The sequence below is a fragment of the Artibeus jamaicensis genome, unplaced genomic scaffold, assembly GCF_021234435.1.
Source record: "Artibeus jamaicensis isolate MK-2021 breed Jamaican fruit bat unplaced genomic scaffold, CSHL_Jam_final scaffold_833, whole genome shotgun sequence".
Taxonomy (NCBI): Eukaryota; Metazoa; Chordata; class Mammalia; order Chiroptera; family Phyllostomidae; genus Artibeus; species Artibeus jamaicensis.
Window position 1 is genome coordinate 5,609,724 of NW_026522056.1, and position 16,280 is coordinate 5,626,003.

Here is a 16,280-nt window from a genome sequence, read left to right on the forward strand (position 1 = left end):
GGTTTTAAAAAAAAATTCTCACTCTCTGGACTTTACAGTTTAACTGGGGAAGCAATGGTAAGTGGTGTGCCATGTGGTGGGGGCATGGAGCAAAGCAGGGAGAGGGAGAGAGAGGAGGTGGTTCTGTACAATTTTAAATTGTTGTGCTAGGGACTGTCTGACATTTAGTGGAAACCTAAAGGAGTGGGGCAGTGAACTATGTGAATATCAGGGGAGCATAAATGCAGAGACCCTGAATTGGGATTTGTGCTTAGCATGGTCAAGGAAATACAAGGAGGAGGCTAGTGTGGTTAGAGCTGAGAATGGAAATTAGGTAATCAAGCCCTGCCCTCAGTGGATTGAGCACCAGCCTGTGAATCAAAGGTTCATAGGCTCCCTGGCTGGTATAGCTCAGTGGATTGAGCGCGGGCCTGCGAACCAGACAGTTGCGGTTCGATTCCCAGTCAGGGCACATGCCAGGGTTGCAGACCAGTTCCCAGCAGGGGACGCACGAAAGGCAACCATACATTGATGTTTCTCTCCCTCTCTCCTTCCCTTCCCCTCTAAAGATAAATAAATAAAAATCTAAAAAAAAAAAAAAAGGTTCATAGGTTTAATTCCTAGTCAGGGCACATGCCTGAGTTGTGGGCCAGGTCCCTGGCAGGGGGCACATGAGAGGCAATTGCACATTGGTGTTTCTGTCCCCCTCTTTCTCTCTTTCTTCCCTTCTCTAAAAATAAATAAATAAAATCTTTTAAAAAATAAATTAGGTGATCAAGGCAGAAAGGTAATGGGAGGCCAGATTTTGTAGGGTCTTCTAGACTATCATAAGGACTATGATTTTTATTCTGAGTGTGATAGGAACCCTAGGAGGATTTTGAGCAGAAGAATGACCCAATCTGACACAGGTTATAATGGAATTGCTCTGGCTCCTGTGTAGATTGAAGGGAGGAAATACCAAAGCAAGGAGAAATTAGGAGGCTGTTAGCATTATCCAAGTAGGAGATACGGGTCATTGTGCCTAGTGGTGGAACTGGAATTCTTGACTGTGTTGTGAATGCTGTTGGATTGGATGGTTTTGAAAACAAGGAGTCAAGGATGACACTAGAGCGCAGTTGGAGGAGGGAGTGGCCATTTACTTAGATGGAGGAGAATACAGGAGGAAGAGTTTGGGGGAAAAGAATAACTGGATTTTGATTTTTGGACTGTTGAACTTGAGATTTCTATAACACATTCAAGAGAAAAGAGCTATCAAGTAGACAATGGGATGTATGTGTCTGGAATTCAAAGGACAGGTCTAGACTCAAAATTTAAACAGTACTTGTCAGCAGGTTGGTGGTATTTAAAGAAATGAGACTAGGTAAGATCACAAAAAGAGAAGAAAAGAGCTTGAGGAGTCCTAGGATATTTCAACATTTAGAGATTGGTGAAACTGAGAAGGAATGGCCAATTAAACCATAACTCCGCATTTCTTCCTCCCTTAGCCCCTGACAGCCACCATTCTGCTTTCTGTCTCTGTGAAAACTACCATGGGCAGACCTCATACAAGTGGAGTCATGCGATATTTGTCTTTTTGTGTCTGGCTTATTTTACTTCATGCATTTTCAGGGTTCATCCATGCTGTAACATGTCAGAATTTCTTTCCTTTTTAAGGCTAAGTAATATTTTATTGTATGTTTTTACCACATCTTGTTTATCCATTCATCTGTCAACAAATACTTGGGTTGCTTCCACCTTCTGGGTATCGCGAATAATGCTGCTGAGAACAAGGGTGGACAAGTACCTGTTCATGTTTTCACTTTCAGTTCTTTCATATATCCACAAGTGAAATGGCTGGTCATATGGTAATTCTAGGTTTTTTTAAAGACGTTCTGAGGAACTGGCGTACTGTTTTCCGCAGTAGCTGCACCATTTTACATTTCCATCAGTGATGCACTAGGGTTCCAGTTTCTTCACATCCTTGTCGACACTTGTTATTTTCTGTGGTTTTTTTGTTTTCTTTTTTTATAGCAGCCATCCTAATGGGTGTGAAGTCGAATTTCATTGTGATCTGCATCTGCATTTCCCTAATGATTAGTAATGTTGAGCATCTTTTCATGTGCTGTATTGGCTATCTCTGGGGTTTTTTTTGAGAATGAAAAAAATTTATAAGGCCCTGGCTGATGTAGCTCAGTGGATTGAGCGTGGGCCTGTGAACCAGAGTATCGAGGTTTGATTCCCAGTCAGGGCACATGTCTGGGTTGCAGGCCAGTTACCAGCAAGGGACACACAAGAGGCAACCATACATTGTTATTTCTCTCCCTCTCTCATTCCCTTCCCCTCTAAAGATAAATAAATAAAATATTTTAAAAAATTTATAACTCATTTTACAGTAAAATCTCACTTAACTCCATTATTGGCAAAACATGACTTGAAATGACATGGTACTATATATATATTTTTAAAGATTTTATTTATTTATAGAGAGAGAGGAAGGGAGGGAGAAAGAGAGGGGGAGAAACATCAATGTGTGGTTGCCTTTTACGTGCCCCGAACTGGGGATCTCTCCCGCAACCCAGGCATGTGCCCTAACTGGGAATTGAACTGGCAACTCTTTGGTTCACAGGCTGGCACTTGATCCACTGATTCACATCAGCCAGGGCTATGTATATTCTTTACTTACCCCATTTAATGTGAACATTCATGTGTTTTGCTAAAGAAATATCAGTGATATCTGATTATGAAGTGTTCCCCAAATTTTGCAGGGTTTATTGATTTAAGGAACATATATGCACTGTAAAACTTTCTTTACATCAGAAAAATTCAGGATTCCAAAGCACATTCTCTTCCAAGAGTTTTAGGTAAGAGTCTGTGGCCTTATAGCTTCATTTTTTTTTAAAGCAGGGATGTTTTTAAAAATATATATATTTTATTCATTTATTTATAGAGAGAGGGGATGGGAAGGGGAAAGAGTGGGAGAGAAACATCAGTGTGTGGTTGCCTCTCACGTGTCCCCTACTGGGGACCTGACCTGCAACCCAGGCATGTGCCCTGACTGGGAATCGAACTGGCAACCCTTTGCTTCACAGGCCCATGCTTGATCCACTGAGCTACACCAGCCAGGGCTATAGCTTCATTTTTTAAAAAATGAAGTTCCAGCTCAAATAAACTTAGACTTTTGGAATTCAGAACATTAATTAGTTGAGGGCCATCCATATTTCTTATCTCGCCGCTACTCATTTTGTTCTTTTCTATTTTTATGATTCACTCCTGGTGTTCTTGTCCTGGAGTTTTTTGCCTCTTAACCTTCCTGAGCCTTGTGTTTTCTCCTTCATCTTTAAAGTGAGCATATTGTTTCCTACTCTGAGGATGGATTGTAGGGATTCAATGAGATAACAATATAAGGTGCAGAGTCTGGCACAGTAGGTGCTCCACATATGCTGATTTTCTTTATTTCTTAAGTTTATGCTCTTTCCATTTGGGACTATGTGAACTCATTCTTACATATCTCTTTCATCAGGTAACTTGTAATCCCTAATGAATGGAATTATTTTTTATTACAGTGTTTCTATGGGAAAATGTTCAAATAACAGAAAGACATCTCCTCATGTTTCACATTTTCATACTGATAATAAGGGTGCAATACTACTCTGCACTCTCATCTCAAAATGTCATTTCCCCAGGGGAAGCGGAAAGGAAGGTCCAGGGGGAGTTACCAGGTGTAGGCCAAGGGAAGGGGGCAGGGCTGTATCTGCATGAATTGGAATTTTCGTGTTTGTCCCAGACCTGGACTTGAGGGTGCTGCAAGAGTGGCTTCTATATATTGGAAATTGAAATTAGATAAGTCATTTAATGGAAGTGGAGTTTCTGTAGAAGCATAATAATCTTTTCTCATAAAATACTGGTAATAAAAGTTCCATCATCTAGGACATATATATTTTTAAATATATTTTATTGATTATGCTATTATAGTTGTCCTATATTTTTCTCTTATTCCCCTCCACCCTGCACCCCCCTTCCAACAGCGTTCCCTCTGCCCTTAGTTCATGTTCATGTCCATACATTGTACATACAAGTTTTTTGGCTTCTCCATTTTTTATACTATTCTTAACTTCCCTCCCTTTTTTAAAAGAAAGATTTTATTTATTTTTAGAGAGGGAAAGGAAAGGGAGAGAGAGAGAGAGAGAACCACCTCTTTCTCCACCACCAATATGTGGTTGCCTCTCACGCACCCCCTACTGGGGACCTGGCCCACAACCCAGGTATGTGCCCTGAGAATCAAACTGGCAACACTTTGGTTCACAGGCCCGGTATTCATTCCACTGAGCCACACCAGCCAGGGCCTGGACAGAATATTTAAAGTTATCTTTTGGTTTAGCCCAATTGCTAACACATTTAGTGCCTCCCCTAACTTTTAGAGTAAAAAAAACATTTTTAATGACCTGGAGTATATGTCATCTTATAAAGATTCTGGCATAGTCAAATGAGAAGGAGGGTAAAAGTGGCAGGACTTGAATTAGTAGTTTGTAAAAATATGTTGTGCTCTCAATTATGTCAGCTTCCCACTGCTTTGGAAAGTTGCATGTTTTAAGAAGAGTATTTTGGCTGAAATTTTAAAATAAAATGGCCTAGCAAAGGTGATCTTCTAATTGAGATTGACAGTTTGACTTTGGCAAGGACTGGGTTAATGAGTGTTTTTGAAGCAGCTGTTGCTTCCTCAGAGCATAGAGCCTTTGTTAACTTCTAAACCTTAGTAAGTGGAAACCCAGGGCTCACCAAGCTTTCACCAGGGAATTGGAGGTGGTGGAGTACAGCGGTGGATAGGCGCATGTGCCAGAGCATTTTCCAGTGCACAACGGTGAGGGTGTGGGGAAATCTGCTCTGAGTCTAATTTTACACACACTCTCTTAGTTGTGGTGATGTGCAAACAATTATACTGGAACTGGATATCCAGTTTCTCATCACGCATCCACCTGGAAGAGCGCCAAGCAGCTGATGGGAAAGCTCTCCAACAACACGCGGTGCTACAGCAGGTGCATGTTTTCAGCTTCTGTGCTTCCTGTTTGATCTGTGGCTCTGGAAATTCGATATGGTTTCTGATATTTGGTTATTCTGATATTTTCTATACAACTGTTCTTGTTATTTGGAGCTGTGAAGATAGGTTAAAAGATACTACTTGATGAGTTAGAATACTTGGTCCTGGAGTGTAGTTTAAAGAACAGTGTTTTTAAAACTATGAAGTTCTATTTTGGTTTTGAGAAATGAAAAAAATTCTTTAACCCTGTCTTGTCTGTTGCCTTATGATTTTTGTTTTTGGAAGATACCCAGTACTCCTTGGGGGATCCATCCCACCTACAGATGTTTGTCCTTTGTTTTAAGGTGTCTGAAGGAGAGGATGAGGTTTCACCTGGCTGCCTTCCAGAGTGAAACTGGAGACCAGTCCCTTGGCTTTTTATAAAAGAAAACAGACCAAGGAGAGTGTTCAAATGAGTTGTGGTGAAGAGGCTGCTTCCTTAAATGGATTTGTATTTGAAAAGTGAATTAAAAAATCTGTGATTTTCTTTCAGTTTTGTAGGTGTGTGTTGTGTGTGCCTGCCTGCCTGTCTTCCGTGTGTCTGTCTATGGGCTCCAGTAATGGGTTCTTAAAATCTCTCAGTGGTTTTAAAGCATTCAATTAAAGGGTAATGTACTGTATACATACTATACACTCATGTGTGTATATATGAATATGTTGCTGTATCGGGTGCAGAGCAATTCAAATTGCCATTGAATTTAAGGTTTTAAAACCTGATCTTTGTAGTCCTTAACATAACAATGGCTTATATTAGAATTACTGGTGTGGAAGCTGTTAAGGCTTTGTACAAATTATTCTTTTTAGAAAGCCTGAGAGCATAGAAATTGTTTTCATTATAAATGGAAGGTAGATAAAAGGAATAACAGTATGTGTGTACAGAGTATTTTTATTTCCTTTGGTCAAATATGTGAAGAGCTACTAATGAAGGGAAATTTAGGGGCAGTGAAAAATGAATTGAAGACTCTCTTGATACTTGTTTTGCCATGTTCTTTTTCTAGTGTTCTTGAGTATCTACTTTCCCAAAGCTGAAAGTCATTTTTTCCTATTCGTGCCCGCACATTCAGTGGGTCATTTCTGCTGTCAGTTGAGGCACTGTATGTACGACTGTGGCAAGTGCGCAATGTCCCTCCCCCCACTCGTTACACATGATTCTTTATCTTATATTCCCAAACGCCAGCAGTTTCTCTTTAATAGCCAAGTCATTAAGGGTGTGAGTGTAGTTGAGGAAGGTATTCCCAGTATTATTAAGCATGGTAATCCAGTGACACCAACTGTACCAAGTTCTAAGACTTACCAGCATTGTTCTTGGGGTACTTTATTTAAGAAATAATACAGCTTACTTAAAAATTTGTTACCTTATTTTTGCTGTCCTGTGGAATTCTGAGATGACAACATTTAGATTCATACTGGGATTTTTTGTTTTGATTGTTTTCTTATCTATCTCATGTACTTTATTTAGCTAAATTTTATAATGTATTTTTTGCCTGTGCAGAAAGTTGGAGTGACTGGTCCCCCTGATCCACAAGTCCGCTGTCCCTCTGTCATTGAGTTTGGGAAGTATGAAATTCACACCTGGTACTCTTCCCCATATCCTCAAGAATACTCAAGGTATGTTTTGAGAGACCGTTTACCTTCTGTGTATCAATTCACAGAACTCCAGTGCTAGGAGAGATCTTGGGGACGTTTCATTCTATTTCATCTTTTTACGTTTGAGGAGACTGGTAGCTTTTAAATGTCCAGAAGAGCAGCATCCTTAGGCAGCTACTTAATCCCAGTCAGCATTAGATCGTTTTCCTGTAACCAGTCTAAAAGCTGTTGCTTAAAATTGGAAACTGGACACATGGTCAGAAAGAAAGGGGAACATATTTTCTCAAAGACAAATTTGCCTTCATACCTTGTACAAAAAATTAAAAGAGGGAAGGAGAGATAAAGATTCTTATATTTAACCTATAAATAAAGTTTCACTGAGTAGCCTTTTATCTAAATTGTTATAACTTAACAAACTTAATGGTTTGTTTTCCCAGAAATAATTTGGGCAAATGGCATTAAACTATATACAAATAGCTCAGGTTTCCAGATGTATAAATTGACCAGTCACCAGCTTTTAAGAATGTTAGCAGTGTGCTTAGTAAAGCGAGATTTGTTTCATGACTCAACTTGGACATGTATAAGCTACGTAACCTTAATAGTTACCCAACACCTCTGGGCCTCAGTCTCCTCCTCTTTAAAGTGGGGTTGGGAATAGTACTGACCTCACAGGGTTTGTTGTGAACATTGCATGGGTTAACACAGGTAACTCACTTAGAAAACTTAAGTGCTCAATCATGTCAGTTGTTATTACTTTTTTTTCCATTCAGGGTTTAAATGAAAGGAGTTGAAAAATAAGATTTGGTCAAAAAAATCAAATGAATCATTTGAAGTATAATGGTCATATTATACTCTTTAATCTGTAAATTTTGTTACCCATAACTTCCTATTTAGCAAGGTATTATAAGGAGTAATAAGTTGTGGTGCTCTGTGGGTTAAATAGCCCTGGCTGGTGTGGCTCAGTGGATTGAACACTGGTCTGTGAACCAAAGGGTTATGGGTTCAATTCCTAGTCAGGGCACATGCCTGGGTTGTGGGCCGGGTCTCCAGTAGGGGGCACATGACAGGCAACCATACATTGCTGATTCTTTCCTTCTCTTTCTCCCTCCCTTCCTCCTTTCAAAAAAATAAATAAATAAAATCTTTTTTAAAAAAGAGTTTTATTGGATTATTCCCTTTAGACTAGTAATGTCATCCCAGTGGGCTTGGTTATTATAAAGTAAGAGGCTTTTAAAATGTTTTCAGCAAGAATGAATTTGGAATGAAGTAGATCATGATGCTGCTTGCTTTTTTTTTTTACTTTATTATTTTTTATGTAATAACATTTGCTAAAGGGTTTTTTTTGCTCATCAATAAAATGCTTTATGTCTTGCTATTCCAAAGAAATAGTATGAACTCATAATTTAGCCAAATAAGACTTGACAGTAATTTTTCAGAGATTTTATTTCTTCTGATGTTGTCTTGAACAATTTGATGCCTAAAAGAGCTTTATAACAAATTATGCCTTCTCATAGGCTTTGATAAATTGTATTTTATTTTCATGTCTCTGTACTGAGACCTAACAGTTTAATTAGATGCTTTTAAAGTTGGCATTTATCTTTCCCATAATCTGGAAAGTTTAGTGGCCTGTCATTGGTTCTTTCTTTCTTCCTCTCCTTCCTTTGTCATTTGCATAGTAGGGGGAACATGAATTATATTTGCATAGGGATAGGGACACCCTCATTCTTTTTTTTAATATAAAGATTTCACTTATTTATTTACTAGAGATAGGGGAAAGGAGGGAGAAAAAGAGGGAGAGAAACATCGATTGAATGCAACAACGGAGACCAGGCCCACAACCCAGGCATATGCCCTGACTGGGAATTGAACCAGTGAGCTTTGGCTTTGCCCAATGACACTCAACCAAGTGAGCCATGCAGGTCAGGGTGAGACCCTCATTCTTCTACTTTTCTTTTAAGAAGAAATTTAAAATTCAGATATCAGGCAAGACAGGTAGTTGTAGGCTACCTTTCAGACTCAGTTAATACATCTAGTGCCCACATTAGATGATGAAGTTTACAATTGGGGCCATTTCATTTTGACATTTTCTTAGTTCTGATGATAAAGAAGGAAAAAAAGCTACTTACATATTCTTCTGCCATTTCTTTCTGAGTAGTGGGTTTTGAGATAAACCTGCAAAGGAAATAAGCAAAGTAGCCTAGGGGACCGACCTTTCTTTTCCATGTTTTTGGCTATTGCTTCTTGACTTTAATTTATGATGTCAGTCATTTGTTTTTGCTCAATACTTTATTTTGGGATAAGTTTTGTACTAATGTATAATTTTAGGTTGTTTTGGTTTGGCTAATACTAGAGATTTTGGAAAATAGTATTTACATATTACATTTAGAAATATACCACAACAGTTCCTTGGAAGCTTTTTAGTGTCCTGAATGGCAGTTTAAAAATAAGATGTGAGATTATATAGAAAGAATTAATGTGAATGCCCAAGGCAGAAGGAAAAAAAATCATATGCCCTTTCCCACCCTTATTTTAGCCTGAGACACTCAGTGCATACAGGACTAATGTTCCATAAATACACCTTGGAAAGGGTTTGGTTGAACATTAAACGTGTTCAGAGAAATAATTATGCTTGAAAACTGCTTCTAAAGTAAAACTTGAAAAAAAATAGTTATGGTCTTCACACTTTTTAACATGTCAAACATTTGTGTGTGTGCTAATCTACTTTTTCTTTAATTCCAGGGAAAGCTTTTTGTTTTGTTTTGTTTTATTCTTCACTGGAGGATATATTTATTGATTTTGGGAGGTGGGTAGAGAGATGCAGATATTGATCTGTTGCCTCCTGTATGCGCCCTAACTGGGGATGGAACCTTAAACCTTTTGGTATGCAGTACAGGATGGTTCTCCAACCAGCTGAGTCACCCAGCCAGAGTCAGGGTTACCTTTTTAAAGCAGAGCTATCCAAACTGGTAACAACGAAATGAATGAGTTTTTGTAAGTTTCCTTTAACCTCAATAATTATTTATAGTAATTTGTTTGAATTATATATTTTTGTCATCAGTATCATTTAGTATTTTGCACATGTAATTTTAATGATAGTATCAGATCTCAGATTACCAGGGCACAACCAATTCTAGACACAGTTTAGGATGGAGGGGTCATACAAGGTGTGTATTTTCTAATAGAAGAGCCATGTGGTCTTCTGGATTCAGACTAAAATAGGTATAAATGCTGCTGGTTTTTAATTTAGGTCATGTTTCTTCCATTACTTTATGAATTGATTTGATCCCTTAACTTTATTACCTACCTTCTCATAGAAGGGGTAAGGAGGAAGTACGGTTGAACAGAATCATAGGTATGGGATCATTTGGAGGGTTTATCAGTTGGGAGGGGAAAGAGAGAGAAAGAGGGAAATGGTGCAGGGATCAGGAAGCATTTGGCAGGAACAAAATAGACAGAGATGTTAAGAATAGTATAGGGAAGGGAGAAGCCAAAGAACTTACACACACGACTCATGGACATGAACTAAGGGAAGGGCATTGCTGGAGGGAAGGGGGTACCAGTCAGAGGGGGAAAGGGAAATAAAATTGGGACAACTGTAACAGCATAATCAATAAAATATAGTTTAGAAAAAGAAGTCCTGTTAAACTGCTGAAATAGCAAGACTGTTGAATAAGTAGGAAGTAATAACAGAGAACATTTAAAAGAATAAATTGAACTTTTATTTCAGTTGTTGAAAAATAGACTTTTGAGTTGCAGAATTTAATGTGATATTTAACCAGAGGGAAAGCCAGAGTTTCAGGGGTGGAAGGAAGGAGGTATTATAGTATGTCCTAACTTGAAAAAACGTACTATTAAAATTGTGTATTTAAAAAGGCAAAAAATTTGCTTTTATAATATTCACTCTCTGTCCCTTTCACTCAGCACTCTGTACCTAGTGTACCTAGCACAACGCCTGGCACACAGTAAATATTCAACAGATGTTTGTGTTCTTTTATTAATGAGTGAACGATTAAATAAAGGAAGAATCTATAGCTTGACAGTCTTCTCTATTTATTGGTGTGTTCCAAAGGTAGACTTTATTCTCTACTTACCATAAATTATCAGTGATAGAATGTGAGGTATTTCTGTATGTCTCAAAGAGGTAACTTTTAAAAAGACTGCAAAGTGTTAGTCAGCTAGGAAGAACATGGAATTAGGTGTCTTGATTTCTCACCCTTGCTCTCCTGCTGTTAATTACTTGGATACTGTTATCCAAATTAGTTTTATCTTTAGTCTTTTTCTTTCATCTGATTAATGGGGTTAATGATACATTCTCTACCTTTTTACCTGTGTGGTAGTGAGAGTCAAAAAAGAATTGTGAAAGTGTAAAGTCTTATAAAATATAAAGCCCTGTCTCTTTTTAAATTATGTTTTACAGGCTGCCTAAATTGTATCTTTGTGAATTCTGCCTAAAATATATGAAAAGTAGAACTATTCTACAGCAGCACATGAAGAAATGTGGTTGGTTCCATCCTCCTGCCAATGAGATTTACAGAAAGAATAACATATCTGTCTTTGAGGTAAAGTAGATACTTAGTAGTTCTATCTTATCCATTTAAATATAGTGCCACCTGTGCTATATCTAATTGTGTAACTTGATGTTTTTGTAATCTTATTTTATTGTTGTTGACTCACTATTTTTTTTGACTCACTATTAAGTCAGATAATTCTGCTATATGAGAAACAGAATTAGGCCAATACAAATGGTACCAAGTTTACCACCTTGATCCAGAATAAATTACTTTTTATTTCATTAACTTAATAATTATAATACATCTTAACACTGTATGTACCATTAAGAAGGAAAAAGTACTGTTAGTGATTTGTAAGACTCCATTTGATTATAAAATGTCAACCAATTTTACATGTTTAGAGGTGATTAAATTTTTTCTTAGGATCTATGAACTATGCTGTTTAAATGAAAAGATTTCTGTAGATCTATTTAAAGGGATGTTTTGTAGAGATATATTTAAATAGTGGCATTAAACCTTCTTACGTTTTCCTGACTTGATCATGATGATACATGTGAGGCTATGTTTGTTTTCTTCTGCGTTGTTAGTGGTGTTTCATTTGATCCTTAGGTCTGTGGTTTCATTGCCGAGTGTTGAGTACCTGCCCTGTGCCCAGTACGACTAGTTCTGTTAATGACTAGAATTTACGTTACTAGAATGATGAACGAATTTCAGGTTTTCAGGATCTACTCAGTCTCTCATTTTCTTGATCTTCCCTAAGCCTTTATTTTAGTTGAGGAATAGAAAAGCGCTTCACCTCTGGGGACGGGGGAAGGGAAAGGATTCGGTATATGGTACTGTTTCAGAGTACCCAAGAGTAAATTGTTTCTCAGCTCGAGCATATATTGGCGGGTATTCTTAAAGGTGTAATATTTAACTACTAAAATCGGTGAAGAGGTTTCAGTTTTGAAATGCCAGTGTCTCAGCGTCTAATATGGGCATCTGTTGGCATTTTCATGAAAGAAGCTTCAGCACCCCCCAGGAACACAGGGTGTCAGGAACAACGTAGCCTAGTGCTACTGACCTTGGCCAGCCTAAGTCCAAAAAATATCTTGTTTGCCAAGTTGCCAGGGAACCCGCTTGGTGCTTCTGACAATAGTTAAATCTTCCTCAGTAGCTTTATTTGACGACAAATCTAATCATGGCAGTCAGACTACATTGCTTCTGGTTGCTGATGCAGATTAGATTTTAATTATATCTTGTTTTATTTACATACGTGTTTTAGAAGGGGTTGCATTTAGATCCTCTGTTACATTAAATAATTTTTAAAAAGGAATCAGATCACCTTGCCATCTGAAGAATCCCTGCAATCAATAAATGTTGTCATAAAACCCTAAAGTACTATTTCTGAAATGGCCATCGCCTCCTTATCTGTTCACGCTTTGTTGAATACAGTAGTTTATATGTATACTAATTGTCTTAAAACAACAAGTACTGTAATTCTGCCACATCTAGGGATAGCTTCCAGGTTCCAGTGTGTTCACTGATTGCTTCTCTTAGGCTGGACTATGGATACTCAGAGGTGCTTGTAACTGATGTGTGTTCTGGAACTAAAGGGACACTGCTGACCATTTCACTGTATTTTTTTCTTCTAGGTTGATGGGAATGTGAGTACCATTTATTGTCAGAACCTATGTCTCTTGGCAAAGTTGTTCCTTGACCACAAAACACTCTATTATGACGTGGAGCCATTTCTTTTTTATGTACTAACACAGAATGATGTCAAGGGCTGCCACCTTGTAGGCTACTTTTCTAAAGTAAGTATAGCAGCTTATAATTTATTTGAATCTGTATGTAAATCTCAAACAATCTTTACTGGTTCTCACTAGGAGATACTACAGGGTACAGGACCTTCTGGGTGCCATCTAGCTTTTTAGAAAGAAAAATAGAAGGAACATTCAGAAGCATACCAACTGCTAGAATGTGCCTGGTAACATTCAACAGACTCTGTACTCTCCTAGGAACATGAACTGCTGGTTATACTCAAGAGGAAACGTTTTAAAATGACGTCTATTCCCCTGGTGATAATACCTAGAACTTGTGAAGTAAACAGAGTCATTACCTGTTTAAGTTCTTTCTCAGTTTAAATCTTCTAATCTGAATTTTAGGCATAGAAATAAGAGTAGAAGCCATTTTTATTACAGGATATTTTTCTTCTTCCTTTAATCTTTCATTCTGTTGGAGAGAAAAGGTTTTCTTTTGTATTCAGACAACAGAAAGATATTCTGTTACTTGAGCAAGCCCAAGGTAAAATCTAAGTGCATAAAATAGTTAAGTAGAAGGGCAGCTAGCTTACAAGCAAGCATGCTGTTAGTACGTAATTTCAGTAGTTAAATGTATGATTGATTTAAGACATATTGCCTGGTATCTAAAAATATTTGTACCCAACACTTTGGAAATATATTTTGTAGAGTTAGGTACAATTTATAGAAAGGTGGGATTGCCCTGAGTAGGTCCAGAGGAGGAAGAAAAAGAAACTTTGAAATAGTTGATGGTGAATCTTCTCACTTCTAGAGTGCTACATTGATTTATAATTTGTATCTCTGCAAATTGATTGGGACTTAGATTCCTCTGCTCATCATAGGTGTTGACATATTGTTTTTGAGTTGCAGATGGTCTTAGATGGCATCTTTTTATCTTATAATTTTATTCTCCCAGGATAGTTGCTTTGTAGGTAATGACAATGACTTAACATTGTCCTATCTTCTCCCAGTGGGGAATTTTTTCTTGGTGTGTATTATTCCCAAAGGACCAGGGCTGTGGTTTTGACTGTTAGTCTTTGTTTCTAAATAATTAGCCTTACTATTCAGTCTTACCAGCCTGTAGTTTTAAAACTTGGCTTTATTTTTCTCCACCAGGAAAAGCACTGCCAACAGAAATACAATGTTTCCTGTATAATGATTCTTCCCCAATACCAGCGTAAGGGCTATGGCAGGTTTCTCATTGATTTCAGTAAGTATTGTAACAATTTCTCATTATTTCTTCCTGTGGACTTGTGTGTGTGTGTGTGTGTGTGTGTGTGAGAGAGAGAGAGAGAGAGAGAGAGAGAGAGAGAGTTTTAAAACTGAAAGTCATGATTTTTTTTCCTTTTGGTTGGACAGTAAATGTTTTTAAATAGCTCATATTAAGTACCAAGTTTTATGTGATAGTAAATACGTTTTTGCAACTGTTAAAATACAATGTATTTAGTTTTATGTAGTAATTCTAACTCACAACAATATGAAACACATTGTATAACTACTTAAATTAGTATCAATAAAAAAGTGCAGCACCTACCCTATTTTTGTTCCCCAAAATGTGTGCATCATTTTTTACTTATAGGCTCTTTACCTCATGGTTAAAAATATGTAATGTACTTTTAAATACCTTAAAATTAAATGACAGTTAATAATTTAATCTGAGTTAAATATTGAAAGCTAATGGTTCTAAAAAGGTCATGTGGAACTTGAATTTTGTTTTACACATTGATAATCTTGCATAGAAAGTAAATCTATGTTTGTAGCAAATTTTATATTTATTATAAAATAGTGATGTTTGAGGGAATATTTTCTTAGACACTACTAAAATATTTTTAAAATATATTTAGAAACAGTGGTTTAAAAACACTAAGGATTTTATTAATAGGTACAATAATCCTTCTAAATACTAGATAATTATATTGCCAGTGTTAAGTTAGTTCTTCTATAGACCAGTGAAGCTTTTTTCTACTTGGCCTTGGAATATACAACTGATCATATTTTATTGGAAATAAAATTGGTTATTTTATACATTTCCTGGCCTTTTTGGATTAGTAGCAGAGGCCGAAACTCAAATTATTCTTTTAATATAAATATATTTTTGAAATAGAACTCGTGACTGAACATGTGCTATTAAGTGACATAGGGAAAAATATTTTATTATGCTAATTAGTCTTTTTTTTTTGAGATATACAAACAACAGTCTGTATGATTCCAGTGTGTCTTCAATTACTTTCTGTAGTGTAATATATTTTCCCAAATTACCATTTTTAGACTGATTTTAAGTTTCCCTTAATGACAAAAGATTTCTTTTGCCATCTCCATTTTCTACACTTAATCCTTTAGATTTTATGCCATTTCTTTCTGTTCTTGAGAGTCATGCACTAGACAAGAGGAAAAAACAGCACCATCACACACTGACAGTGACACCTCATGCTGACATACTGGTTTGCCAGGAGTTGTGGTGATAGGACATTGTGAGGAGAGCCTTGGTCGAAGTGAGAAACTGTCCTCTGATTCTCGCACAGAAGAACCACAGTCTTAAAAGATAAACGACATAAGCTCTGAGGCATTCTCTTGTGTTGTTCAGTTCAGATATAGCTGTTGCCATCTAGTGGTCCAAGTAAAACGTGAAAGGGTGGTTTACTACCATAGTACCTTAAATAAAAACCTTGATTGCCTTAACCTTACTGATGCAGCCTATCAGCATGAAGTCCTGATTTTTAACAGTTTGACCGTGTTAACAATATGATTTACATTAACTGTAGACAAAGTAGTAATACTAACCTAATATTCAGTGTATGTAAATTATATAATCTTCCTGCAAATTGGTTTTCAAGTAATTTTGCAATTTTATTTTTTTCTTGAAGGAATTTATCTTTCTAATAATTATTGTCTATAATACTTAGATTGGTTGTGGAAGAAGGCATTGTTATTTTGGTGCATAAGCCTGTTTAAGGCTCTCTGACAATCTTCTTATTTGGGGGTTTCTTTAGGTTATCTGTTATCGAAGCGTGAAGGCCAAGCAGGGTCTCCAGAGAAGCCATTATCCGATCTAGGTCGTCTTTCCTACATGGCTTATTGGAAAAGTGTAATACTGGAGTGCCTTTATCACCAAAATGACAAGCAAATCAGCATTAAGAAGTTGAGCAAGTTGACTGGAATCTGCCCTCAAGACATTACTTCCACACTCCACCACCTAAGAATGCTGGACTTTCGTAGTGACCAGTGAGTATTATATCTCTTTGTCTACCATCCAAGGACAATTAGGTAAAGTTTTTGGATCAGGCAGCCAAATCATTGATGGACAAACAGGTACTAATACAAATACTACACTTGGGTGATCCTCAGACATCATTTTCTTTTTTATGATAT

At 37.1% G+C, this 16,280-nt stretch overlaps 1 protein-coding gene across 3 annotated transcripts in view; it reads left to right on the forward strand.

The window, feature by feature from the left end:
• The window catches only part of KAT6A (lysine acetyltransferase 6A), a 124,180-nt gene that overhangs the window by 86,638 nt on the left and 21,262 nt on the right, over window positions 1-16,280 (forward strand). For all 3 annotated transcript variants that reach the window (XM_037142497.2, XM_053659799.1, XM_053659800.1), the window contains 5 exons: window positions 6,525-6,640; window positions 11,037-11,178; window positions 12,765-12,926; window positions 14,028-14,121; window positions 15,902-16,133. In XM_037142497.2, the coding sequence (XP_036998392.2) occupies window positions 6,525-6,640; window positions 11,037-11,178; window positions 12,765-12,926; window positions 14,028-14,121; window positions 15,902-16,133 (746 nt within the window). The remainder of the gene's footprint in view (window positions 1-6,524; window positions 6,641-11,036; window positions 11,179-12,764; window positions 12,927-14,027; window positions 14,122-15,901; window positions 16,134-16,280) is intronic.